General features: G+C 47.7%; 1 protein-coding gene across 2 annotated transcripts in view; it reads left to right on the forward strand.

Moving 5' to 3' along the window:
* The window catches only part of IQUB (IQ motif and ubiquitin domain containing), a 438,241-nt gene that overhangs the window by 171,989 nt on the left and 238,286 nt on the right, over positions 1 to 27,966 (forward strand). For both annotated transcript variants that reach the window (XM_086966816.1, XM_086966821.1), the window contains 3 exons: positions 11,839 to 11,973; positions 12,294 to 12,461; positions 12,563 to 12,738. In XM_086966816.1, coding sequence (XP_086822942.1) covers positions 11,839 to 11,973; positions 12,294 to 12,461; positions 12,563 to 12,738 — 479 coding nt within the window. The remainder of the gene's footprint in view (positions 1 to 11,838; positions 11,974 to 12,293; positions 12,462 to 12,562; positions 12,739 to 27,966) is intronic.

Here is a 27,966-nt window from a genome sequence, read left to right on the forward strand (position 1 = left end):
TACCTTTGTGGTACTTTTCCCTTTGAACACAAGCACTGGTCTTTATAGGGGAAATACTGGAGTCAGTCCGGTAAGTAGAAGCAGTGTTTAAATGCTGGTAAAATACAGACTTGAAAAATAAAAATCACTCGCAGCACGATCATGGCAGGAAATAATCCTGTCTGAATCTCTTCCTTGCGCCGTCCTTTTTTGCACCATTGGCTTCTCCTTGGTAGGTTAGGTGCGCAAGTGGATCAGGCTCCTCAATTCATATGCAACAAAAGTTCCCACGTTACTGGAGCCCAGGACCCTACAGAGAGGCCTCACAAAGAATGGGCACGGGGCAGCCCATCAATACATCGCTGTAGCACAAAGACGTGAGGCCCATTACTGCAAATGCCATTTATTATTCCAAGTACAGCAGCGCCTTATTCCATCTTCTAACGTTTCGGCATACTGCCTTGATCACAGAAGGAATTGAATAACATGCAGGTGTGCTGGGGCGCGCTTTTTCAAAGGTAAAGCACGTGACTGAAGATTAACTCCTACAAGCCCCATAGTGCATTGTGATGTTATTAAAAGTTCAATTGGAAGTCCTCCGATGTTATTTACCTTTGTGGTACTTTTCCCTTTGAACACAAGCACTGGTCTTTATAGGGGAAATACTGGAGTCAGTCCGGTAAGTAGAAGCAGTGTTTAAATGCTGGTAAAATACAGACTTGAAAAATAAAAATCACTCGCAGCACGATCATGGCAGGAAATAATCCTGTCTGAATCTCTTCCTTGCGCCGTCCTTTTTTGCACCATTGGCTTCTCCTTGGTAGGTTAGGTGCGCAAGTGGATCAGGCTCCTCAATTCATATGCAACAAAAGTTCCCACGTTACTGGAGCCCAGGACCCTACAGAGAGGCCTCACAAAGAATGGGCACGGGGCAGCCCATCAATACATCGCTGTAGCACAAAGACGTGAGGCCCATTACTGCAAATGCCATTTATTATTCCAAGTACAGCAGCGCCTTATTCCATCTTCTAACGTTTCGGCATACTGCCTTGATCACAGAAGGAATTGAATAACATGCAGGTGTGCTGGGGCGCGCTTTTTCAAAGGTAAAGCACGTGACTGAAGATTAACTCCTACAAGCCCCATAGTGCATTGTGATGTTATTAAAAGTTCAATTGGAAGTCCTCCGATGTTATTTACCTTTGTGGTACTTTTCCCTTTGAACACAAGCTCTGGTCTTTATAGGGGAAATACTGGAGTCAGTCCGGTAAGTAGAAGCAGTGTTTAAATGCTGGTAAAATACAGACTTGAAAAATAAAAATCACTCGCAGCACGATCATGTATATGTAGTAGACCTTTGTACTCAATACCATTCCTATGTGATTCTTAGAGTTTATCCATTTGTATCTCTTCCTTGAGTGACTTTACAACTTGTACATTTGCAATTGTTTCTATTTGTATCTCTTCCCTGTTTGACTTTACAACTTGTACATTTGCAATTTTGTTTCCTGTTTGTATCTTTTATGTAACTCATGCAATCCAAAATCCTTATGTATCGCAACTGGTTCTTTTGTAAAGCGCTCTGACACCTTCGGGTAATGTTCGCGCTATTGAAAATCGCATTAAATAAATAAATAGAGTGAGGTGTCATACAGTGGAGTGGCATGGCATAGACTATAGTGGCGTGGAGTGCAGCACAGTGGAGGAGCGTAGCATACGACTGAGTAAAGTTTCATAAATTGGAGTATCATGTTTTACAGTGGAGTGGAGTGGCATGTCATACAGTACTGGAAAGTGTTGTAGACTATAGTACAGTAGAGTGGCATACAGACTAGCTGAGTTTTCTAGAGTTAAGTGGTGTACAGTACAGTGCTGTTGAGTGTAGTAGAGTGTATTGGCATACAGTGTAATAGAATACAATGGCATAGAGTGGAGTAAAGTGAAATACTGTGCCACAGAGTAGAGTGAAGTGGGGTGCAGTGACATACAAAGAGTTGCGTACAGTGCTGTATACTGAACTAGAATATCGTAGAGCAGCATAGAGTGGAGTAGAGTGTTGTGCAGTGGGATACAGTACAGACCAGTGTGGTACAGTGGAGTGTAGGGGTATAGACAGGAGAAACGTGTTGAGAATGGCACAGTGTTGTAGGGCATTGTAGAGTGTAGTTGCATAGAGTACAGTAGAGTGTTAAACAGTTGAGCTGCTTAGATTGAGTTGTTTCACAGTAACGTTGAGTGAGGTAAAATCTTGTACAGTAGATTAGAGTTGAGTGGAGTGGCATAACATAGTATGGAGTAAAGTATAATAGAGCATATTGGCGTTTCGTAGAGTAGAGTGGCATGGAGTGAAGAGTAGCGGCATAGCGTAGGTAGCAAACTGTGGAAAATTGAAGTTGGGTCTCGTACAGTAGTGTGGAGTTCTGTGTTGTATAGAAAAGTGTTATATGGTGGAAGAGAATATTGTACAATGTAGTGTGTGGGCATAGAGTGGAGTGTAGACTTGCACAGTGGAGTGTACAGGGATAGAGTGGAGTAGAGTGTCGTAGAGTGCCATAAAGTGTAGTAGACTTTATAGAGTGTACAATTGCTGTGTACGCAACTCCACTGTATGCCACTACACTCTACTTTCTTACACTGTACACACCTCCACTCTACGCCACTCAAGTCTACAACACTGCACAGTACTTCTCTCCACTGGACGCTACTCCGCTATGTACTATTATACTCTACGCAATTCCACTGTATGCCACTCCAGACTACACCACTCCACTGTATGCTATTCCATTGTATGCCACTCCTCTGTATGCTACTCCACTTTACGCCACCCCAGTCTACACCACTCCACTGTATACTACTTCAGTGTACGCTACTCCACTGTACATTATTACACTCTACGCTACTCGACCGTACAACACTCCATGCCACTCCACTCTACATTATTACATGATACGCAACTCCACTGTACACCACTACACTCTACGCTCTTACACTACACACACACCTCCACTCCAGTCTACAACACTCCGAAGTGCGCCACTCCACTGTACACTATTCCACTGTATGCCACTCCACTTTATGCCAATCCAGTGTAAGGCACTCCACTCTATGCCACTTCATTATATGCAATGCTATTGGACATCACACCACTGTACCCTACTCCACTGAACGGTACTTCACTATACACTTTTAGACTTCACGCCATCCACTGTACAATACTCCACTCTATGCTATTACACTGTACACAACTCCACTCTACGCCACTTCAGTGTATGCCACTTCAATCTATGTTACTCCATTATATGCTACTCCACTGTACGTCATTCTACACCACTCTATGCTATTCTACTGTATTCCACTTCACTGTTTGCTATTTCACTGTATGCCTCTACATTGTACGCTACTCCACTCTACGCCACTCCAGTGTATGCCACTCAACTCTAAGCCACTCCATTCTATACTATTCCATTGGACACCATTCCACTGTACGCTACTCCACTGTATGCAATTCCACTCTACTGAAGTCCACTGTATGCCAATCCAGTCTACACCACTTCACTGTACACCACTGTACTGTACGCTACTCCACTCTACGCCACTCCAGTGTACACCACTCATCTCCATGCCACTCCATTCTACACTACTCCATTGAACACCACTCCACTGCATGCTATTCCAATCAACCCCACTCCACCGTGCGCAGCTCCACTGTACTCCACTCCACTGTACACTATTCCACTCAACACCATTCTACTCTGTGCCACTCCACTTCAATCCTCACCACTCTACTATATGGTATTCCAATCGACCCCACTTCACTGTACCCTATTTGGTTGGATGCCACTCCACTGTGTGCCACTCTACTGTATGCTATTACACTCTACCCCACTCTATTGTACATCACTCCAGTCTAAACAAGTCCACTGTATGCTACTACACTGTCTCCTATTACACTGTCCACTACTACACTCTACGCCACTCCACTGTACAGCGCTCCACTCTGCGCCAATCCACCGTGCGCCACTCTGTTCTATGCTACTCCACTGTTCGCCACTCCACTGTCTGCTACTCCACTATATGCTATGGCACTGTACACCTCTCCACTCTATGCTGTTCCAGTGTATGCCACTCCACTCTACGCCACCCCAGTGCACTCTCCTCCACTCTATATACCTCAACTCCACAAATCTCTAATACACTCTAAGCCACTCTACTAGACTCTCCTCCACTCTATCCCCATACATTCCACTGTCTAAATTTGTGCTCAACTCTATGCCTGTACCCTATTGTACAACACTCTACTCCACTCCACTCTACAATAGTTTCCAACACTCCACCCTACTCTACTGTATGAGATGCCACTTCAATTTATAACAGTTTCCTCAACTCTACACTATGCCACTTCAATCTAACCCGCTCCACTCTACGCTAATCCACTATACCCTACTCAACTCTTCACCAGCCCACTGTACACTCCTCCACTCTACGTTATTCCACTCTGTGTCACTCCACTCTCTACACTCCATTGTACGATATTCCTCTGTATGGTATTCCACTGTATTTTACTTGACTGTATGGTAATCCACTCTACACCACTACAGTGTACGCCACTCCACTCTACGCCAGTCCACTATATAACACTCTCTTCCACTCTATATTACTCCATACATGTAGAGTGAAGTGGCATGGCATGTTGTACAGTGGAGTGGCAAAGAGTGTATTAGCGTATAGTGGAGTGGCATATACTGGAATACTATAGAGTGAAGTGGTGTATAATGTAGCAGCATACAGTGGAATGGCGTACAGATGTATGTGAAATTTAGCAGCAAAGTAGATTATGGTGTGCAGAGTAATGCAGAGCAGCAAATTGAGCTGCCTGGCTTTTCTCCACATTTATTAATCAACACAGGGCCACGCTTGGTGGCCTTGTGTTGCTTTGTAATCTGACTTAAGTATTGCATTGGGCATGTGACAAAGGTACCACAATACGATAATACAGCTAGGCCTTTGTTATATTTTGGGCCATAGTATCCCGTGGTAACTTTGCGTTATAGCACGGAACATGGCAATGACAAGCCAGTATACAATTGGGTAATAGCTGCTTTTAGAAAATGAAAAGGTTTTTACTACACTTTGGCTGTGTTCTGTGTTAGGGCCTTAGATATAGGTAAGGGGTACTTCTTTGTAGTTCCCTACCTATTACCACTTTACTAAACTGGTAATAGGTACAGAAAAAATAATTAGTATATTTGTACATATTTTTAAATAAGTTTGCAGAGTACTGTGCTAGTATCTAGTAAGTACCTATTTTTTAGGAAATGTTTTATTTACAGAATTAAATTTGTTAAAAACTGTAAACGTTACACTATATTTGTGAAATAAAGTGTATTGCAGTGTTTTTTCAGATTTTTAAGATATATTTTTTTAAGTACCGCAGTACTTCGTAACATTTTTAAAAAATATACAGAAGCGTATAATAATTTTCCCTACCTAATACCACTAAGTAAAAGCAGTGAAAATGCTCTCGCTTGCTGAAAGTGGTCCACTGTCAAGCGAGTAGGGAAACAGACAAATTACTTTGTGTTTGAATGCAATGATGGCTCCCTCATGAGGCAGGGACCAGCAGGATACACGGGGGCCGTCAGACTCCCACCGTGGTCCCAGTACAGACTGGGTGCCCTGGGGGCAACCAGGACAAATCGCCAGGCCCTAGGGGATGGGGTACCCAGGGCTGAAATCGGCCCAGAGAGGGAGACCATGCGGCCCCCACCCCTTTTTCTAAACTACCTGGCCCCCAGGGGATAGGGTCTCTTGGGCCAAAATTTGCCCAGGGAGAAGGGCTGTGCACCCTCACTCCCCTATTACAAATATAAATGTTAAAAAGGCTGGGCCCCGGGGAATAAGGTCCACGGTGCCAAAATTGTCCCGGGAGGGAGCCCACATGGCCCCTCTCCCCCTTTGGCTTAATGCTGGACCATAGGGGATGGACTGTTGACATGTTTTAACGTGGTTGAAGTCAGCGGTTTACCCTGAGTAATTTTATGTTCTATAATTTATGCAATCTAAGAATTTATGTTTACAAATTAAACCTGCTCTCTGTCACCTGCTAATTACTTCATAGAGGTGAATTATAGTGAGAGGCACCCACTCATTGAAACCAAGGTCCACGTCAGTTGTAGAAGACGTGACTCCCTTAAAAAAGCCCTGATAAAGTATTGATATAACCAAAGGGAATCTCCTGCCAGTCAATATGCAAAGTCGGAGAGAAAATATTAGTGTCCCTGTTTTACAAAGTGGTATGTATGTAAACCCCACACACATTTGTGTTCTTGCTCTCCGTAAGAAATAAAGCTAATACTTTCTCATTTGAGCTTTTAGTGTCATATAGTTAATGCTTTTCTATATATTGTGTTAAGTTAGCATGAGTTTATTAAATGTTTAAACAACATATTTTCCTTCGGCTCCAGTTTGCACACGGCACATAATTGTTATTGTAGCTTACAACCTAGACGAAAGATGTGATTTATTGAGAATAATATGTTATTGCTCTGATATCAGTCGTGCCTGGTACACTTGGTACACTGTCTGCACACTGAGAGCTATAGCCTCTAAGAATAACCTAACACAAGGTTGCTGGGAGGCCTGATCCTCGCACCACATTAGACATAACACAAATAATGTTGCTGCCAACATTGGGCTCTACGCGGGTTTAAGATAGAGTTACTGAGAATGCAAAAAACACACTTGATGGTGCTTCGCATGCAGAGAGTTGGTAGCTGATGATGTGATCTTCTTCTGCTGACATTTAGAGGTATTGGGCCCGCCCTACTAAAACCCAAATGAGACCTTCTTAGATATAATATAGTATGCTAAATAGGGTGCGCAAAATATAGGTGATACAGATTTCTATAGATTTTTGCATTATAATATGCTATCACCGTTCGCTTACTATGGACTAGTGACTATGCTGATAACTCTGATTTTTATAATATGTATGTTGGTATTATATAAGATACTGCGTTTGAGAACCTTGCATTGAAAAATAAATATTTCAAACTTGCACGTGTGTTCTTTTACTCCCCGTTGTGGTTTGAAATGATTATAAAGCGAAAGAGTGTTCATGTGTTCCACGATACCTGAGGTACCCTAAGTTCATGTTCTGGTTTGTCTAAGTCATTGGGAGTTTGTTATGACCAATGAGACACTGTAGCTAGCTCGGTAAGGGGATTTCTGATACTAAGGTGAGTTTTGGGTCACCCTAATTCACCAAGGTTCTAGATCTCTGTGCACAGTTCTGTGGGAGAACGGAAACCCTGCTACATTAGGAGTATTTTTTCTATGTTTATTTCCGTGCTAGAATACCCTGAAATACCTTTTAGAACATTATCTGCAGTGATCCTCAAGGCTCATCCTTCAGCCCCACTGTGTGTAAAACCTACATAACCCTTGTGGCCAACATCGTCAGAGCCCATGGGTTAAACATCATATCCTACACAGACAACAACCAGCTCATCCTGTCACTCCCAGAAGACCCCACCACCTTGAGAGCCAACTTCTACCGGTGTATGATGAGTGTTGCAGACTGGATGAAAAATGGCTGCCTGAAACTCAACACAGATAAAACGCAAGTACTGATCTTTGGAAACAACTCCTACAGGTGGAACGACTCCAGGTGGCCCACGGTACTAGGAGCCTCACCCACACTGACAGACCATGCTTGTAACCTCTGCATTATCCTGGACAGCAGACTCCCATGAAAACTCAGATCAATGCAGTCTCATCCTCCTGCCTCCTCACTCTTCACACAGTCTGGAAAATCTTTAAATGGCTCCCTATCAACACCAGACGAACTGTCGCCCAAGCCCTAGTCACCAGCTACCTGGACTATAGCAACGCACTCTATGCAGAAACCACCACTCACCTTCTGAAGAGACTGCAAACCATACAGAACTCAGAGGCCTAACTCTTCCTTGACCTACCCAAATGGACCCACATCACCCCTCACCTCAAGAAACTCCACTGGCTCATCATACAAAAGAGATGTCAATTCAATATGCTGATCCACACCTACAAAGCCCTGCACAACAAAGGATCCGCTTACATCAACCATCCAGACACCTGCGCTCTGCCTCCTCTCACTTGTTCACACACCCCACATCCACGACGCAACAGTGGAAGACACTCCTACTCCTACCTCGTGGCTAAATCCTGGAACATCTCCCCTACACCTCTGGACCTCCATCTCTCTCCTAGAATTCTGAAAAGCACTCAAGACCTGCTTGTTCAAATGATCCCACCATAGGCAGTAAAACCCTTAGTGCCTAGATACCCTCATGGGTGATTATCTGCACTTATAAATCCTGCTTGATTAACTGATTGATAAAACTCATTCCTGATCTCATCTATTCCCACATCCTTTCCATTCTTACCTTCCTGCTCTCCTGTAACCTAAAGTTGAAGCTCAGACTGCCTCGTTACGCCACAAAAACCCTACGAAGTATACATTCATCCGCAAATTCAGTATGTTATCTTGATAAAGTTTAACTTCAGAGAAGGAATAATTAAGGTTAATATTTCTGAAACACACTACCAATCTTCTTACTGTAATGAGAAATAAAGCTAGTTATATAATTAATACCATTTTATTATGCAATTGTTTAGCTATATAGGGCAGGGATATTTTTTAAGTAAGTTGTATTATGCAACTGTATAGCTATATAGGCAGGGATATTAGTGAACTGGTTGCTATATTCATAATTAGCAGTTATTCCCCTGTTAATACTGCATGAGATTTTTCCTCCTGTATGAACAAACATTATACCAGTCTCTCTTCGTCTTACACTGCAGAACATTTCTCTCTTCCCAGCATAAATGTATTTCCCCCTTGGCTTCCCTCTCTGATTACCTTTGGTATAGAGGGCACTCCACTTCATTCCTTAGTGGCTTCTCAGACAACGAGAACATCCATTGTGTCAATATTGCATTTCTTGTAGCTTTAGATGTGTTCTTTTCTACGTTTTTAAGCCCCAGAACAAGAACATTTCCCACAGTTACTGTCTATAATCTGACTTCGGGCATTTTTTTGAAGTGAATCTTCAAATTCTCGTGGCAATTATTGGCTTTTAAGAAAGGATCAATTTCATTTCTCGCTTGCTTAGAGCACTGAAAGCGATGAACTTGTGATCGCTTCTAGAGTAAGAATGTTGATGATAGGCATAGAAAGTGTCTTCTTTCCTTTCCTTGGGGTGAATCACTTGCTAAAGATTCCTCACCCCATCTTACCCACTGACTCTTGACAATTGTTTTAGCTTTAGTCCTGGTTGGTACTGAATAACTTTTATTTAGTTACGGAGATGGGTTCTAAAATAAAATATCTCTCAGAGAGACATTTTTATCCAAGAACAAAAAAGTTTCTCATCGGATCTGTCTCCTGCCAGTATATCGCACGATTTTTTGTGCGAAGAAGAAAAGCCCTCAGAGAAAACAATTAATTGTGATACCAGTGAAACGTATTTGACATAATACAGGAAACTTCACAAACATTATATTTCACAGAATAAACTGAATTGTTCTCACATCTCTATTTATTTATCCCTTTGCGTTGTTAGTTGTGTCAGTGCTTTAAACTGAGGCCCATATTAAGCATGTTTTCATGCAGCGCAGAACATCACGCCTCCTTGCTGTGCTGCGCGAATGCGCCATGTTTAACATTATACAGCGCATTCCTGTCCTTTCCTAGCGCTGATGCTTTTTTGGCTGCCTACTGCCAATGCAGGCAACCTTGCGTCATGCTGCAAGCCTGTCTGCGTTGTAGGCCGGATATTTTTTTTGCCTGCACATAAAAAATCCTAAGAAGCATTGTCCTCTTTCTCTATGTGCTGCAAAACTAGGAGAGATAACGATATTTCTCCTCATTACGCCTCACCAGGGCAGGCGCAGCATTTTGACGCATTCCCAAGGCTACTACTAAATGTAAATTTGGGAATGCGCCAAAATCCATGGGTGGATGCGTGGGAACACCCACGCCCCACGCATAGAATGCCTCCCTCGGCAGAGTGACACAAGACAGAGATTAGGGCTGCCTTGCTTTGTTCCAGATTTATCATGCACGACCGGGCCATGCAAGGTGGCCTTGCATGGTCTAATAAATCTCACTTAGGCTTTGCCTTGCCCTTACACCCCCTTGTGTCGGTTTTACCTTGCCCTTACACCCCCTTGTGTCCCGCAAGGGCGACACAAAACCTTGATAAATATGCTCTGAAGTTTTTTGTCATTGTTTGGATCAAAAGAAATATTAAAATCCTCTCCTACATAGTAGGGTCCTTAGTCAAGAGAAAGAGCAGTAATGTTAACTCTTCTGGACTCCTGGGTAAAGTTATACCTGATTGTGGCACATTGCTTTGCTGAATGAGACAGACGGTGAACAAGAAACAAGACATGTTAATTGCCTTTGAAACTGGTAATTTAAGATGCTGCAATTCCAAAAGTTGTGTCACCAACAACCTGAATACCATTGAAGATGTAGCTACATCTACTGTAGCTTTGCAACTGTTTGCGAGAGATTAGTTTCTGACAAATTAATTTTGTGTCTGCCCTTATCATGAACCCTTACTAACTGAGAAGGCAGCATGCTGATTATTGGACCTGTATCCTTAGATCATATTCTCCATACCACCACCCTGTTAAAGATATGTCCTAAATATATGAATGTCCTTCGGCTGCAGTACGGTTTAATAGGAGACTCGGACTCAGAAAGATAATTTATTTTCACTCCCACTTCCTATGGTAACATGTCAGTGTAAAGAACCTTCCTGATAGTTGGCTAAAAACTAATAGTGATATTACAAAGAGATTTCTTTTCTAATTTCACTGCAGTCAAGCTATCCTGGTTGATAAGGGGTGAAACCCCGAAACCGGTCCTAAGAGGCTTATTTCCAGACCAGGGAGGACCTGGCCCGGCAGTTCAGGCTGGACTGTTCCCATTGGGGGCAGGGTCAAGACTGATTTGCATATGGCTGGGTCCGAACTGGAATGGCATGGTGAGCAAAATAACGATGGATTTAGGCCCAGATCTCTGTACCAGGGTGAATGTATGACATTGTTCTGCATTTTGTCCATCAATTGTTCTTTTTGCATTTGTCACTCCAAGTGGGACGGAAATGCCTAGATGTGGGTCCCGTGCTCTCCATGCTACTGTAGTCGAGCTATCCTGGCTGATGAGGGGTGAAACCCCGAAACCGGTCCTAAGATGCTTGTTTCCAGCCCAGGGAGGACCTGGCCTGGCAGTTCGGCCTGGACTGTTCCTTTGGGGCTCAGGGTCAAGACTGATTTGAAAATGGCTGAGTCCAAACTGGTATGGCATGGTGAGCAAAAAAACGATGGATTTAGGCCCAGATCTCTGTACTGGGGTGAATGTATGACATTGTTCTGCATTTTGTCCATCAATTATTCTTTTGCATTTGTCACCCTGAGTGGGACGGGTATGCCCAGATGAAAATGAGAGTGTCACAAGAAGTTATATGTAATTCAGATGGATTTAAGTCCTTAATAAACAATGTTGGGATCGGTGATCAATCCGTGTTGATCTCTTTATGAACGAGAATGTATCTGTGCTACAACAATTGCCCCAAAATGGACTTGCACCTTTGTTTCATGGTGAATAATGTGTGTTAGTTGCATGCTCCCTAACTGTTTGATGATGTTATCATTTGAAGTCCTCAATCTCATAAAGTGAAGATTAGTTGCCAATGAACACCAGCAATCAAATGTTCTTTTTTTGCAAAAATACCTCAGATTGCTCTGATTTATTGTTTACTAACAAAAACCCTGAGCAAAAATTAACTGTGTTTTTTTTCTCATCAGTTAAAATCTTGATGGTTCCTGGCTGCCATGTGGTCACAACAGCCTTTTCCATCTGCTTTACTATTGGAATGCTCAAGGAATACTTTGCATCACAGCTTAAAATCCCACAGATGGTGATCCAAATCATGTTTCATGGTATGTGTGCAGCCCTATAGAAAACTGTACAATCGTGAAATCGATTTTATTTGAACCAATTTTTTTTAACACAAAGAATTGCGTTCTTGATTATCAGGATAATTATATTTTGATTCGTATAAGTAATGCTCTTCCAATGTGCATTGAATGTAGGTGCCAGGGAATAATTTGTTGATGGTGTATGGAATTTAATTTGAGAAAATACGAGCTCTTGCTGAGTGGCATTTCAGATAGTGATGATCTAGGTATACCACTATGTTCTCACAGATTAAAGTTATGCTAATTTACTTAACAGGTACTTGTTTACTCTCAAATTTTAGGCAAATTAGTTCAAGACACAGAGACTCTAATGGATCTTGGTGTTAGACCTCATGGAACAATCCAGCTTGAGATGTCATCCACTGACCCGGACAGTTTTCCAATTAAAGCGGTTAAGCCACATCATGACTACAACATGCCTGACGTGATAACCGTTAAAGTTCAGACTGGTTTGTATGGATAGTTAATTCATGTGTACAACACTCATTGTGCCCAGTTCATTGGCACGCTGGTTTGCTAACACTTCGATCCTTCTATTGTCCTTGAGTAGATGCCGATACCTATCAGGATGTGGTGGTGGAAATTGAGAGGCTAACGTTCCACAAGCCGTACCTCGGTGGGTACAAACATAAACTCACAGGAGCAGAGTACCATCATGCAGGGACCCAAACAGTGCCAAAGAAGCGACCAGACAGAGAAGTTGAAGTCTTCAGCAGAGACACACAGGTAATTATTGATCGCATGTCTTGGGAAAGAGTCCAATGGTCAAATGGTCAGGTCACTGCTATGGGTGTTCCGCATACTAGTTCTGCGTAGTTTTGACTGCACCATCTTGTTTGCAATATTTTGCAAATAATGTTGTATACTTCTGTGCCAACTGAAATTCATCAAACTACTCATTGTTTCTATGGCCTCTATATTTTTTCTATGACCACAATTTCTCCTCCTTCTTAAAATGTACAATGTGGCCGAAGATCGAATTTAGGAAAGGATAGAAAAGCTGAATTCCAAAAGGACCAAATAACAGACAGGAACAAATCTAATGACCGTTAATCATAAGTGTGACTTTAAAAACAAGCATTTTGCTTTCAACTGTGTGCTCTGAGAGAGTCTGAACTCAAACTGAAATAATGATTCTAATAACCTTGGCCATGAAGTAACATTCCTTAGGTGATCGGTCCACAAGTCAGAACATGTTTGTCCTTTTTGCACAAACAGTTTTAATCATCCAGTTGTCGCTTTACTTCTGTAAACATTGTGACAACTAACCCTGATATATTAAACTTTGTGTTATTATAAAAACCCCAAGGGTATCTGGCATGATAACGACCAGTTAAAATTGAGGGAAGAGACTACGAAATAACTAAAGTCAGTCATTTAGTGCAAATGTGCAAATATGTGTTCCCATTATCCCGAAATTAACAACCATTCCTGGACTTAGATTTAATCTGTTTTTCTTGATTACATCTTGTGCAGGTTAAGTCCACTATTGTTTTCCACTTTCACTGTTAATGTGGAGCGTGATTTGGCTGATAATTAAGAACTGATGTTTTAAAATCCTTATGTTTTTAATTTGACCTTAATTTGGTGATCCAGTATAACAATGAGCACATGGCTTTTTAAACTTGATATAACAGGACAGTGTATGAATCGTTGATACACTGGAAATATATTAAAACAAATTGGGTAACAAATAACAAGGTAAGTAAACAATACATTTGGTGTCAGCGCTAGCCTCTTGGGCAATGGAAGCAATTCTTTCCAAATGCTTTACATGAATGTGGAGTTTGTGCTCCCCGACGTTTGTGTGCGATGTCGGTGTGTGGCAGTACTTGGGATTCTGAGCTGGAGTTGGATTGCAAACTGCTATATCAATCTATAAGAGACCGTTCCACCTGGATATCACCTTGATGTTCTCATGTCCTTCTTAGAAGCACGGTTGACCCCAATTGTACCCTAGAGTCTCCGGAATAGGATCTCCGTTTTAACACTGTAGAAGTCTCATAAGTAAGAGGGGTTTCAATCCATCTGACATACCAAGACTAACAAAATAAAGTCTGTGAAATGTCTGAGGTTGTCCTGCCATCCCTTCCCTGTTGGGAAGTTACTATAGAATTTTCAGTTTTGACTCATTGCACTTAGCCAGATGGAGGTTTTCTATGCTCGAGGAAACTTAGAGGCCATGGCAAGTAGCTTTTTTGCAATCAACAAATCCAAAGTCTGCAAATTTATATTGGATGTGCACATTTAGGTATTAGGCCTTATAAGCATGTATTTGGTTTATGAATAATAAATCTCAATGTACTAGTGTTATTACAGTGTTCGTAGCATGTGCGCTATAGATACGCATGCTCAGCATACTCCTGCCTTCTAGTGTTGGGCTTGGACATTTGGAAGGTGTTTTTCCTCAAAGTAGTCTTTTGAGTCACAAGATGTACTTTGAATCCTCCCTTAGTGGACAACGCACATGCCCACCGACTCCATGTTCACGACAGGCCTTTGCATTACTTTACCAGACACTTTCGGAAAACCAACAACCAGCACTGGACCACCTGTATGCTACCCGCACTGCCCCTTTTGGGGACCTAATGTCCTCCCTTGAATTTCAACCCCGGGTAATGCAGACTATAGGATGGTGGTGGGTTGGACCCCCTTTCAACACTTCCTCTAGTGTAACTCTAAATACCCGTAGTTGAACAATCGCAATGTCTGCCTTTCTCCTGACCAAAAGGATGCCTCCTGTGAGTTCTGCCTTGCCTTCTGCTCAAAGACCCTGAGGTATAGGAGGGAAATGTGCTGAGCAGTAAGAGGCACCAAAAAGCTTCCTCAGAAATGCCGAACATCTTTGAAGAATAAGAACTCTTCGGTGCCAAAAAAGGCAAAGAGGACAGTCCATCCAGGAACTCAGCAGCCCAGGCAACAACTCCCCTGAAACTGTCTTCTCTAGTGCATCAGAGCATGAGGAAGAGGAGGATATTGAGCTGCCATGGAAGACCAGCGGCCCTTGAATAAAATACATGCCTGGAATTCCCATCATCCATCAGCCAAGAAGTGACCTCTATTTTCCTGCCAAAACTATCTTAAAAAACATAAGTCAAGCAAAAGGACTTAGTTTCCAATTACCCCTCAGTTCAGAAAGTGCCATCACTGGATTTCCCATCATGCATCTACACAGGAAATGGTATCATGTTTTCCTTCCTATGGCACCCTGCTCTCCTCCCCTCTTAGGACCTATTTAATGACAGCTGCAGCACAGACGCTCAGCGGACATGCCAAAGGCAAGTCCGTTTGCGCCTAGACCGCACCCAGCACCGGGAACCCTGGTTCTTACCCCACCCACCGCTACCCTGCCATGCTGCTCTTCACTCTCACCACCAGTCTCCACTCGCCCCTGCCACAACACTCCACACAACATAGAGAGGGTGTTCATGTGCACCTCCTCCAAATTCTCATGCACTTTACCATACTCTAATTCCACCACTCTCTTACCTCTCACATCTAGCACCCCACTCATTCACACACACCAGCCACCCGCTTGCACTCACACAACATTCCACGCCCGCATGCATGCTCCTCCACACCCACTGGCTCACCAAACACCCCTCAGAGATATGGGGCCTACTGCACGACCATGCTCTGGAACCGCTCTTCCTCACTGAAACATGGCTAAATCCAACCTCCGAACCGTACCTCACAACACCCATCCTCACCGACTTCAAGATTGCCTGGGAAGACCATCAGCACAAGCCGGAGGTCTAGTCGCCTTCAGCTGCACCATCTACACAGACACCCTCACAGCTACATGAAATACCTAACGTTCAAGACATGCATGGAAGCCAACTTGAGGTACTTGGTTTTCTCGGAACCGATACTACTACAATAACCCAGCGGTGTCAGGGCAACACCCAAAGACCCCGGATTCCCCTGTTCTAGCAAACAGAGACACGGGATACTACTTGATGACGTCAAAGACCAAAGTTTATTGGTTGCAACCAGGGACAGAGGTCTACGAAGAACACACGGGTAGTTCGACAGAGACTGCACCAACTCAATGAACGAAACTCGGTCTTTTATGCTGAAAATTACGCCTCTGGCAACATTACAATTTACATTTGGTGCATACAAAACTGACCAATGGACAAGTAGCATTTCAAAAAGTAGCAAATCACGACAGTCAAAGTTAATCCCACTTTCCGTTGTCCAGCCCACCAAAACGATCGCACATATGCTAAGTTTCCTGTTCGATCAGGCCGGACAAACCCACCATAAAACCATCAACCCAGATTGATGAACATGTCGTAAAGGAAAGGCAGAAACAGATGGAAAGGAGATAGAGGAGTGGGAACGGTGTGCCATAAAGTCAGGGCACGTCCTGCTCTTTGATCTTTATCAGGCCAGCTGCTGAACAAGGAACTGGCTCAGCGGGATTCGCCCCAGGCGAAGAGTCAGTTCGGCCAGGTCAACCAGAAGTCAACTAAGGTGTACGTGTCAAGGACTCGTTCGGCCACAATCATAGGGCCTATGTTAGGGCAACCATACAAGATGGCTGCCACATACAAGATGGAACCCGAAGGTTCAAACTAAATCCTCAAATGCAGAGTGTTCTCCTATATCAATTCATACGAAAACACTCAGACACGTTACACTCGCCATTTGCGGTCTGTAGAGACCAAAATCGTCCATTTCCGACGATCTTCATAAATCGGGTTTCGGAAATATCGAACCCAATTCGGACCACGGAACCACAGACCCTCCTTTTGCCCTATCATAGGCAATAAACCCAGACCCATTTTAATCTGAATCCGGAACTATATACATCAAGTCATCGATATGCTGTTGTAGCATCATCTTATTACTATGCATTTCTCTCCGAACAGGTTTCCGTACGCACAAAGAAGCACAAAAGCCACAAATAGCCGGAGCACACTGTACACAGAGACAAAACATGTACAGAATCGCTAAAACCACACCAATGACCATCAAAACCTTCCAACCCCAAGTGGATATCAATCCCCATAACCATCCCATCAAAGACCAATCCCCTTTGTCCAGATGGACAGAATCGGAGATTTTATGCAATTTGGAAATGGCCTGGAGGACTGACGGAGCATTGTCAGGAATAAAAACGCAGCAGCTCGATTGAATCAATCTACAAACTCTCCCTCGATCTGCCAGAATAACGTCTAGGGCAACTCTATTCTATTAAGTGTCATAAGACTGGAGCTCAGCAGTCAAGTTACCAAGGGCACCGGCAGTCTCAACTATGGTGGACTCAACCACTCTCGTAAGCTGACGAATGTTCCTACTGTTAGCCATAGGTCCCCAAAACGGCAGAAAACCCTTGAAGAAATCACCCAATTCTTGTCCTGCAGTGTCTTCTTGGCTAAAGACACCTCTAAAAATTCTCGTCTTGTGATAATCTGCCGCAGCTGTAAAAGTGGGGGGTAACAGAAAGGAAACAAAACATGTGCCCAAAAAGTCGGCGGGCAACCATGTATACGCTTTGTCATAGCAAACAAAGTAAGTACCCTTAGCAGCTAAGAACGCTGGGGAAGACTGAGACGGAAACACATAAGTCTCAGCGCAAGGGGGCGTGGCTACGCGCGCAGCGAGACTGGCTGCACCCTAGCGGAGCTCCAGCGTGATCCCGCAATCAGGGGTTAATTTATCCGAGTAAATCACCGCCTGGCCGGCCAGGACTTGCAGCGAGTGACTAAGGGGCGCTGACACAGCACCGGACCGAAAATCAGGGTCCAACGAACCCCGGAACCGCACCGGCATCAGTGAGGCCGACACAGCCGAGAAGGAGTCCACGGGCTCGGCGAGACCCAGCAGGAAAGCCCGGTGCTGCAACCGGAAACGAGGGCCGCACGGACGGGACCCCTAGGAGGCGCGAACAGAGACGGCGGCGCCATGACACATTGACGGAGATCGGCCCCCCGGCATACCACAGGAGACGGAGGCGACCCGACTGACCACGCCAGGGAGACGAAGAAGTGGTGCACTGCAGAGGAACCGGGACCATCATCCGGCCCGTCGCGACCGACTGAGAAGCGAGGAGGTGCCCATCCCCCCATCGACCTAAGCCAGTGGAACGGACCGGCGCCGGAGTAGGCGGACCCGGACACCCGAAGGGCTGAACACCCACCAGGCTCCAGCGGTGCAGCAATCGGAGGCCCCGAGCACCCCCACAGGTCAGAGACCGGAGCCCCCGGCGCCACCGGCAACGGCCCTGCACGGTGAGTGCTGCGGCGCGAGGCGCAACAGAAACAGCACCCGCCTGAGCGCAGACCCGCCACTCCCGGCGACGCGGAGCCCACAGACCCAGACCCGTGCGGCGCCACAAGCCGGGTCCGGCGGCCAAGCAGCAGGGGCATACCCATCGGGAGGCACCGAAGGCCGCATCCGCAGCACGCAACGCGAGGTAGTGGTGGGGCAGAGCCAGAGGGAGCCACAGACCGCCTGAGAGGCCTGGGACCCGACTGTCCACACCACCCGCCATTGCCACAATCAGCCAGGGGGCCCCGCTGCAGCCCACGTGCACGGATCTAGAGGGACAACCAAGAGTGGTGGGTGCCGCAGGGAGACTCTGCCTGCGCACGCTACACGCACTGCAGCTGATCGCTACCGGACTTCGGTACCCTCAAAGCCACGGCATAGCTGGACGCCCGACACAACGGGGGACGGCGTGGAGCCAAAAATACACTTCACTGCAGAGGCGACACCACGTCACACATTGCCTGGGCCAGAATCCGAGCAGAGCGGACTAGCTACCGCGACCGGGCCACGCTGCGATCTGCGCAGTCCAACCACGCGGAAGACTCCAAAGTGGGCAAATCCTGCACTCCCCGACCTAGGAATATTGCCGGAGCCTCAACCAGTGGCTCTGACAAACAACGCGACCACAAACCACCACCACACAAGGGCCCTCCGCGAACCTGCGCCCGCCCATGTCCGGGGGTGCTGGAAAACGCACAGGAACGGGGAGCACGTCCCAGAAGGGCAAAATGGATAAGACGCAGAAGCAAACGGACGCGGATCCAGTGGCGACCAAACTGGACTCGGTGCTGGCGGCAATGGAACGCCTGGAAAACTCCATCCAGTCTACCCGGACGTCCCTGGAGGCGAAGATAGACGGAGTCGCCATAGACCTCACGCACCTGAAGGAAGACCACAAGAAGCTGGCTGAGCGCACCAAAACCCTGGAAATCACGATGACGGGCATGGAACCTCGAGTCGCCCAGTCGGACAAGCAGATTAAAGATCTCCTCAACAGGGTGGAGTTCCTGGAGGACAGGGCAGAGGATGCAGAAGGGCGGGCGAGACGCAACAACGTCCGCATAGTGGGTTTGCCCGAAAAATGGGAAGGCAAGGATCCGACCACCCACGTAGAAGAATGGCTACGCACCCTGTTGCCGGAAGGCACCCTCTCGCTATACTTCGTTGTGGAACGGGCGCACAGAGTCCCGACAAGGCCACTCCACACCGGCTCCAACCCGCGCCCTTTCTTACTCCGTATCCTGAACTACAGGGACCGAGATGCTGTCCTGCGAGAAACTCGAAAACTGGGCACCATACAAGTCGAAAACGCGAACATAATGTTCTTCCCAGACTACACGATCCAGGTGCAGCGCCAGCGACAATCATTCCTAATGGTGAAGCGGAGGCTACGCCAACTGGGACTTACGTACTCCCTCCTCTTCCCAGCGAAACTCAGGGTGGTAGCGAATGAAAAAACACACTTCTTTGACTCCTCGGAAGACGTGGAAGCCTGGCTGGACAATGGGACGGATAAGAATACTGAAAGATCTGGGCGCCCGGACAGGCCAAGGAGACGCAGGAGGTCCAAAAGACGACGCGGGGCCAGGTCACCCTCCCCAGCGGCCAGCAGCACCCAGCACAGCGCGAGCCCACCGGAAGAGGAAATGCGCAGGGAACAGCAGGAAGCTCTGCGGATGGTCTCGGAGCTCAGCGGCTCCCCTTCACAACGATCCCCGCCCGCCCACAGCCCCAGGGTGTCGCCAAGCGACGACGAAGCGATCTATGGTCTCCCGGACTCGCAGCTCTCAAATGGGCTGCCAGACATCACCCCACAAACGTCGGACCTGTTTGGTTAAAGAAGGAGTGCCACACCACGGGGACCCCAGCAATAGAAGCAAAGACACAGCACGGCCCGGTGGAGACGGACACTGAACACGCAGTAAGTTGAGACAATGTCATACTTGCAGTAGCCTATTGCGGAACAGCTGCCCGGTGGCACCCACGCCACATGGGCCACTACATTGCGGGGTCCCTATGGGCGGGCGATGGTTATCAGCTCCAGGCTTGACCGGGGCAGAGGCCCCATGACTTTTGGGACACGCTGCCAACCAGGCGGTGGGCCGGCCTGACGGCCACTCAGGCCTATACTTTACATCCCCCTGGGAGGGCATTCACGCCTTCACGCTCAACAGACACCCACTGGGCACTCGGACTGCGCGATGGGCAGCAACCCCCCAGAATGGACTGTTCGTACTTTTTGCAGAATGTTTGGACGGCTGCACGTTTGGCAACCGACCCGATGGTATTCCCCCCCAGTTAATGTTTACCCCCCTTTTCCCTACTGTGAAACGCTGCATGCAGGGCCTACAGGGGTGCCCACTAGACTTTTCTGGGTGCTGCTCGGATACAATTGGAGATGCTCTGACACTGGGTGATGGAGGGCCCCTTGAGGGGGCGCTTGGTGTGGGGGGAAGAATGGGTGTGACTGACTTGTTATATGCTGATGGCTGAAGTCGTAATGTGTACCTGGAATGTACGCGGAATACACACGCCCGCACGCAGGTACATGATTTATTCCTACTTAAAGAGGCACAAGGTGCAGATAGCACTCCTTCAGGAGACACACCTAACAGCCCCTGAGGTACACACCCTGCGCAGGCGATGGCGCGGACAGATCTATGCAACTGGGTTCTCCTCTTACGCCAGGGGGGCACTGATATGGATAAGACCAGGGCTCCCGTTTGAGGTAGAGGACTCACACATAGACAAAGAAGGGAGGTTTGTGGCAGTGAAGGGACGCCTAGATGGGCAGCCGCTGGTGGTGGCGTCGCTCTATGCCCCTAACACGAACCAACAGGGCTTCCTCGAGACGGTGTCCACAACACTAGCACACTGGCATGGGATCCCCTGGATGTTGGGGGGGGATTACTATAGTGTATTGGATACCACACTGGACCGCTCATTCCCACCACTGCCCAATGCGCCAGTAGTAGGCGCCATGAAAGCTCTTATAGCCTGGGCCTCACACTGGAACTTGCATGATGTGTGGCGCCACCGGAACCCTACGGCCAGGATATATTCGTACTATTTGGGAGCCCACACCCTACACACCCGATTGGACAGATTCATGCTCACAGATGATCTACTCCCGCTAGTGACGGACGCGCATTACATGGGTAGGACACACTCGGACCACAACCCACACATGTTGACTGTCTCATGGGCGAGTACTCGCCCCCCTGTCCCCACTTGGAAACTGCAGCCGGACCTCCTACTAGACGCGCCCTTCCGGGATTCACTGTTTGCACATATAGTGCATTACTTTGAGGAAAACGCAGGCTCAGCCACTTCTCTGCAAATGGAATGGGAGGCGTTTAAAGTGGTCATTAGGGGGCAGTGTTTAGGTACTCAGGGGAATCTCAAACGTCAGGTGGAGAAGGACTTACAGAGGGTGGAGGAGGAACTGAGTCGACATGAGCGGGACTCGGCGGGAGGGAACATCGCTGGGCTTCAACTTGCGCAGGCGACCCACGAACGACTATTGGAGAGGCTCCGATGTCTGAATTTTGCGGCACATGCGGCGCGCACGCACGATAGGGGGGACAAGCCCGGTAAGTTACTGTCGTGGCTCATCGCCAGGGAAGACCGAACGAAACCAGTCACAAAAGTGCTAGATGCGACGGGGATGCCCCTACACACACAGTCAGAGATTCACGGAGCATTCACTACACATTACAAGACGCTGTATCGCTCTTGCCTACCCACACCCGCCCCGGACACGGAGGAATATCTCAGTCGGATACCGTTACCGGCGCTCACCGACGCCCAACGAACTATCCTCGCGGCACCCGTTGCCCCTGAGGAGCTCCGGGAGACCATAGCGGCGCTTTCCAACGGAAAATCCCCTGGCCCCGACGGACTCCCAGCGGAGTTCTATAAAGCCTACCAGGACCTCCTGATCCCTGAACTCGTTAAACTGTATGAGACGGCTCTAGAAGATTCCTCCCTGCCCCCTTCTCTGAGCGAAGCCACGCTGGTCTCCCTCTTGAAACCGGGTAAAGAGGGGACGCTTAAGGGCTCATACAGGCCACTCGCCCTCCTAAACACGAACTATAAAATACTAGCCTCCACCCTCGCGAGGAGACTGGCCCAATATACACCCATCCTGGTCCACCCTGACCAGAACGGGTTCGTACCCACACGCAGCACATCGCTCAACATCCGCCGGTTATTCAGGGTGCAGGAGTACGCGAGAGACCCTTGGCCACGATCGGGTTGCATAGTATTAGACCTGGAGAAGGCATTTGATTCGGTAGAGTGGCCGTATCTTAGAACGGTTATGCAAAAGTTTGGTCTGGGTGACAACTATCTGGACATGGTGGGACTCCTATACCAGACGCCTACCGTCCGGGTCCGGATAGGGGGCCTGATATCGGATGCTATACAGGTGAGGCGGGGCACGCGACAAGGCTGCCCGTTATCGCCCCTACTCTTCTCATTGGCCATGGAGCCACTGGCAGAGATGCTGAGGATGCAGGGCGCCGTGTGGGGCATCCCATTGATAGATGGGGTACACGCGGTTTCCCTGTACGCCGACGATCTACTCCTCTACGTCAGAGACCTGACGCGGATACCCCCGGAACTCACCAGCGCCCTCTGCGAATTCACGACGCACTCGGGACTAAGGGTCAACTGGGGTAAGTCTGGAGTTTTCCCCTTTCACCCAGATATGCAAGAGTGCGCAGTACAGCTAGGAAACACGACACTGACATGGTATGCCGGCACCTTTAAGTACCTGGGCATACACATTTACAGGAATGCGGCGGATATACTAGATGGCAACCTGGTTCGAGCCATAAACTCCTTGCGGGCACAGATCCGATTCTGGGGCACGCTCCCGCTTAACGTCCCGGCCAGGATCACCCTGTCCAAAATGATAGTCTTGCCTAGACTTCTGTACTACTACTCGAACTTACCGGTATATGTCCCAGCTCGGGTCTTCAAAGATCTGGAGGCCTTAGCACGAACCCTTATATGGAGTACAGGGAGACCGAGGGTGGCCCTGAAGAAATTGTATGCCCCGACGTCCTCGGGGGGACTGGCGGTCCCGAACCACGAGCATTACTATCTCGCCGCACAGCTTCAGTGGGTGGTAGCCTGGCTCGCGGGCAGAAACCTGAACGACACGGCCTCAACAGTCCCAGCAGTGACCCATGCGGAGGCTCTCGCACTGTTCCACCCCCTCAGAGGCGTGACACACGAGACGCAACTGCACGTAGCAGTGGCACTGAGATGCTACAAGCGTGCCCTGAAATTAACCAAGGAGACTACACCCTACGCCCCAGCATTACCGCTGGAGGGACTGCCCAGGCCAGGGGGAGTGGTGACAGCAGCGCGCCTGCACGACTGGGCGCAGGTGGGGCTTGAAACAATGGCGGACCTGTATGACGACGGGACCCTGGTACAGTTCGAAGGGCTAGTGGAGAATCCTGGGCTGCCAGCGGGTCACTTCCTGATGCATGCATCGATGATACGGGTCCTCACGGAACACTGGGGCGACATGTCAGCGGAACCCGAGACACACCTCTTAATACAGTACCTACACGTCATGGGGGCGGGTACACACGTCGTACACTGGCTAACGCAGGCGCTGAGGTCCCACACAACGAGCTCCCTACAGTCGCTCAGGGACAGATGGACTACTGACAGGGGGGAGGACTGGTCGGATAAGGAGTGGGAAAGGATTCTAGAGGGACCACAACACATTCCCCGCAATTCGAGATTCAGAATCATACAGTTCTACATCACACACAGGGCATACCTGTCTCCGGACAAGATTAACCGCTACTTTGGCCTGGATACGTCCAAATGCCCACGTTGCGCGCTACTGAACGCAGATCTCCTACATATGCTGTGGGCATGTCCCAAGCTACGGACGTACTGGCATGATGTCACCACGCTGTTGACGAAAGGGACGGGGCTAAGCGTTCAACACGACTGGGACACTTGTGTACTGGGCCTCCTTACCAGGACGAAACATAACAAGGCGCACATGAGGTTCTGGGATTTAGGGCTGATAACCGCCAAAAGACTCATAACCCGCCACTGGAAGGCCGCAGAACCACCGCTGACGAAACACTGGAGTGCCTCCCTCACCTACTGGGCGACCGCAGAGGGCACAGTACTAAGTAGAGAGGAGACGGCGGGGCGGAGGGCCATACCGATAGCCCAGATATGGGAGGGTTTCCTGCGAACATTCACCAGGGCCTGCCATGACAAAGGGGTGATGTAGGGGGAGAGTAGTGAGAAAGGGGAGAAACAAGAGCCGCGCGCAGACAAACAAGAAATACCACCCCCGTGACCCACCGCCCTCCCCCTCCCCCCCCCCCATCCCCTCCCCCCGCTCGCCCCCCCCCACTCCCTTGTCCCCCCTCCCCCCGCTCCCCCGCCCGCTCCGCCCTCGCCCCTCCCCCCCCCCGTCTGTCGACGGGAGCCACACACACAGGCGACTCCACTAATGCACTCCCACCCCGGGATTCAGAGATATCACGCACCACCCGTGTCACCTTCCTGTGAGCACCACTGGACGGCACCCTACGAGACCACTCCGCCCGAAACCTTCGAGACAGGGCCCGTACTGCAGCACCCCCTCCCCAAGTTTGGGTTCATTACACCCTCATTTCCTTTCCTGTTCTTCCCTAGATTGGAACAGTGACACCCACGGCAGAGGTCGCCCCCCAGTTGACCACACCAGATCTGCCTTCCTACTCGCACCCTCACTTCTAGTACACAGCGACTATATACAGGAGTGCAGCACATATGCAAGCCACTGCCGCAACCTTCCACCCCATGGCAACGACATCCTGAACAATCTAGCCGTCCACAGCACACGTACATGTCGCCCGGAACCGGGCCTGGATGGTCATTCACACTGTCGGGGAACATCACACCTCATTACTGACCAGAAGGCTGCGGACGCCGGGGGGGCGGCTGGTCATCAGGCTGCCCACCTGGGCGGGCGAGGTTGGATGTCCTGGTAGGAACGGCACTGCGAGTTACACTGTGATAAAACAATGGAATGAATGGTCTGGTGCATGCAGTGTCCACCCATGAGACAACAGGTGGAGTTCTTTATATACATGTGCATTTATTGGATTTTCAACCATCGTCAACATTCGCTCTGATACTGTACGAGCCACTCCAATTGCTGTTTCCCCTTTGAATTATGCACATAAAGAAATGTACCTGTATACCAAGAGTTTCAATAAAACAGATTTAAAAAAAAAAAATAAGTCTCAGCGCAAACACTCTTCCCTAACTGAGCCTTCGGATTCTTACCGTTGCCCTGCAGACAATAGTAGCCCTTATGGGGCACTATCCAGATCGGTAGGGGACTTTTCGCTCGCTGGTTAATACTCAGACTAACTCCATATCCAGTTACATTCCAACCACTATATGGTTGCCTCTCATCTTTCGGAATAGTCTCTACTGCATTAGTCCCTTTAATCATGTCGACTATACCTCTAGCTATAGGACTATTCTTCGGATTATCTCTCGGTGAACGTAGGGGTCAATACTGTGGGCATATATGAACATGGTTCTATAAGCTCGAATCGAACCATTCAAACTAAAGGGCGGGACCAAATAAGGAATTCCTTTATCGGTGGTATGAGGCATCAAACCACAAATCCAGCAATTCGTTGTATTGATCACTAACTGATGCTGGTGCAAAAGCTGTATGAAGGAATTATTAGCGAATTCCTTACGTCTGACTACCTCATATTCAGGCAAAGGGTGGAAAGAATGAGAGGAAACAGTAGGTGAAGGTGTAGATTGCACAGTGGGATTAGACGTCATTTTAAAAACAAATGCTACATAACCAATTATGAAAATTACGAAACTCACTAGCAAAAATATGCATGATATCAAAAAGCATTTCTTCGACATTATTTTGCAAATGCGTTTTCTAAAAGTCAGTGTCTGCACAGGTCTCTCCAACTCAAAGAAATCCATCCTATACTTAAGTTGCTGCCCGCGGTGGTTGGTTGATTCTGCTTGAGAATGCCTCGGCTGCACCCAGGAAGACTGCCTCGGACCAACAGAACCCAAGACCTAGTGTCTCAGGCTTACACTCCCAAGACTGGTAGCAACCGCGACCCTAGCAGCAAGAACCGGATGGCAGTTCAGAAAAACAAAAATACGTAGATCCTTGGTGGAGAGTTAACCTGCAAACAGTAAAAAAAATCAACTTTATTAATTTTATTTGTCCTTAGTTCTCGATCTCAAATTGTATCTATTTCTTCCAGGTAATTCTTGATCAGCAAACAAAAGATGAGGCTCGATAGTGTCCAATCGATCTGCAGAAGGTATTGATGCTTGCAAAAGATGGTCACTTTCCTGTTATGAGTTAGTCCCAATCAAACGAGCATCACTGAACGTCACAAATTTTGGAACTGTTTCAGTTTCAGAATCTGCAAGACCATCTTGAACCCACTTGTCATACTGCAAAGGTAAGGGTGCTTTCTTCGTGTGGGAGCCGTGGATCCAGTGACGCTTCCCACGTACTCGCACCGCAGATCCCGTCGACAAGAGGACCTGGAAGGGTCCAGTCCAGCGGGGCTGATTGTTCTTCGTACGCTGAAAGTTCCTAATGAAGACCCACGAGCCAGGTTCGATCGCGTGGCCTGGATCTTCTGTAGCTTGTGGGAGAGAGCCGTATACCTGTTGGCGTAAAACACTCATTTTAGTTGTCAATTCACGCAAGTAATCAAGCAAAACAGGGTATTTGAGGTCGCTAAACCTCGTCGGTCTTGGTACGCCCCAAATATTCGCCGGGCGACCAAACACGACCTCATACGGACTCAAACCCATTCGCGAGTGCACAGTCATTCGGGTGGACAAAAGTGCTAAGGGCAAAGCATCTGGCCATTGTAAACCAGTGCTTTCTTGAATTTTGGCCAACTTAAGTTTCAAAGTGCCATTATAGCACTCGACTAAACCAGCTGATTTGGGATGGTTTGCAGCGTGGAATTTCTGCCTAATTCCGAGACCATCACACACTCTCTTCATCACATGACCCACAAACTCACTTCCGTTATCACTCCAAATGATTCTTGGCAAACCAAATCTACGGAAAAACTCTTTTATCAAAGCTTTCGCAGTTGAAAAAGCAGTGTTGTCCTTAAGGGGGTAAGCTTCTACCCATCTAGAAAAAGAGCAAACAACCACTAACACATACTTCAAGTTGTTGCATCTTTCCATATGGATAAAATCTAGGTGCAAGGCCTCAAACGGATACGTAGGAGGAGAAAATGACCAGCTGGTGTTGGTGTTCCCTTGCCAGGATTATGCATCAAACACACCATACAATTCTTGACCAAATTCTCTGCACATCTGGGTATTCCCACATTCTGCCAAACCGGAGCCAACAACTTGCAAATCCCTTTCACACTAATGTGTGCCAATCCATGCGCCATTGTAACAACTGGAAGCACATACGCGTTTGGCAGCAACCATCTTTGATGTTCCGACAAAGCAGTCCAGCAACCGTTCGAATCCAACCTACCCTTACTCTCTCTCCATTCATCCAACTCTTTCTCGGTAGCCTCACTCTGGATAATCTTCACGCTCTCAATAGTATCTTCGCACATGCTCTTCTCTGGAACCCATCTCGCAGGACCCACAACATACATT

Source organism: Lissotriton vulgaris, chromosome 1_1, assembly GCF_964263255.1.
Source record: "Lissotriton vulgaris chromosome 1_1, aLisVul1.2, whole genome shotgun sequence".
Taxonomy (NCBI): Eukaryota; Metazoa; Chordata; class Amphibia; order Caudata; family Salamandridae; genus Lissotriton; species Lissotriton vulgaris.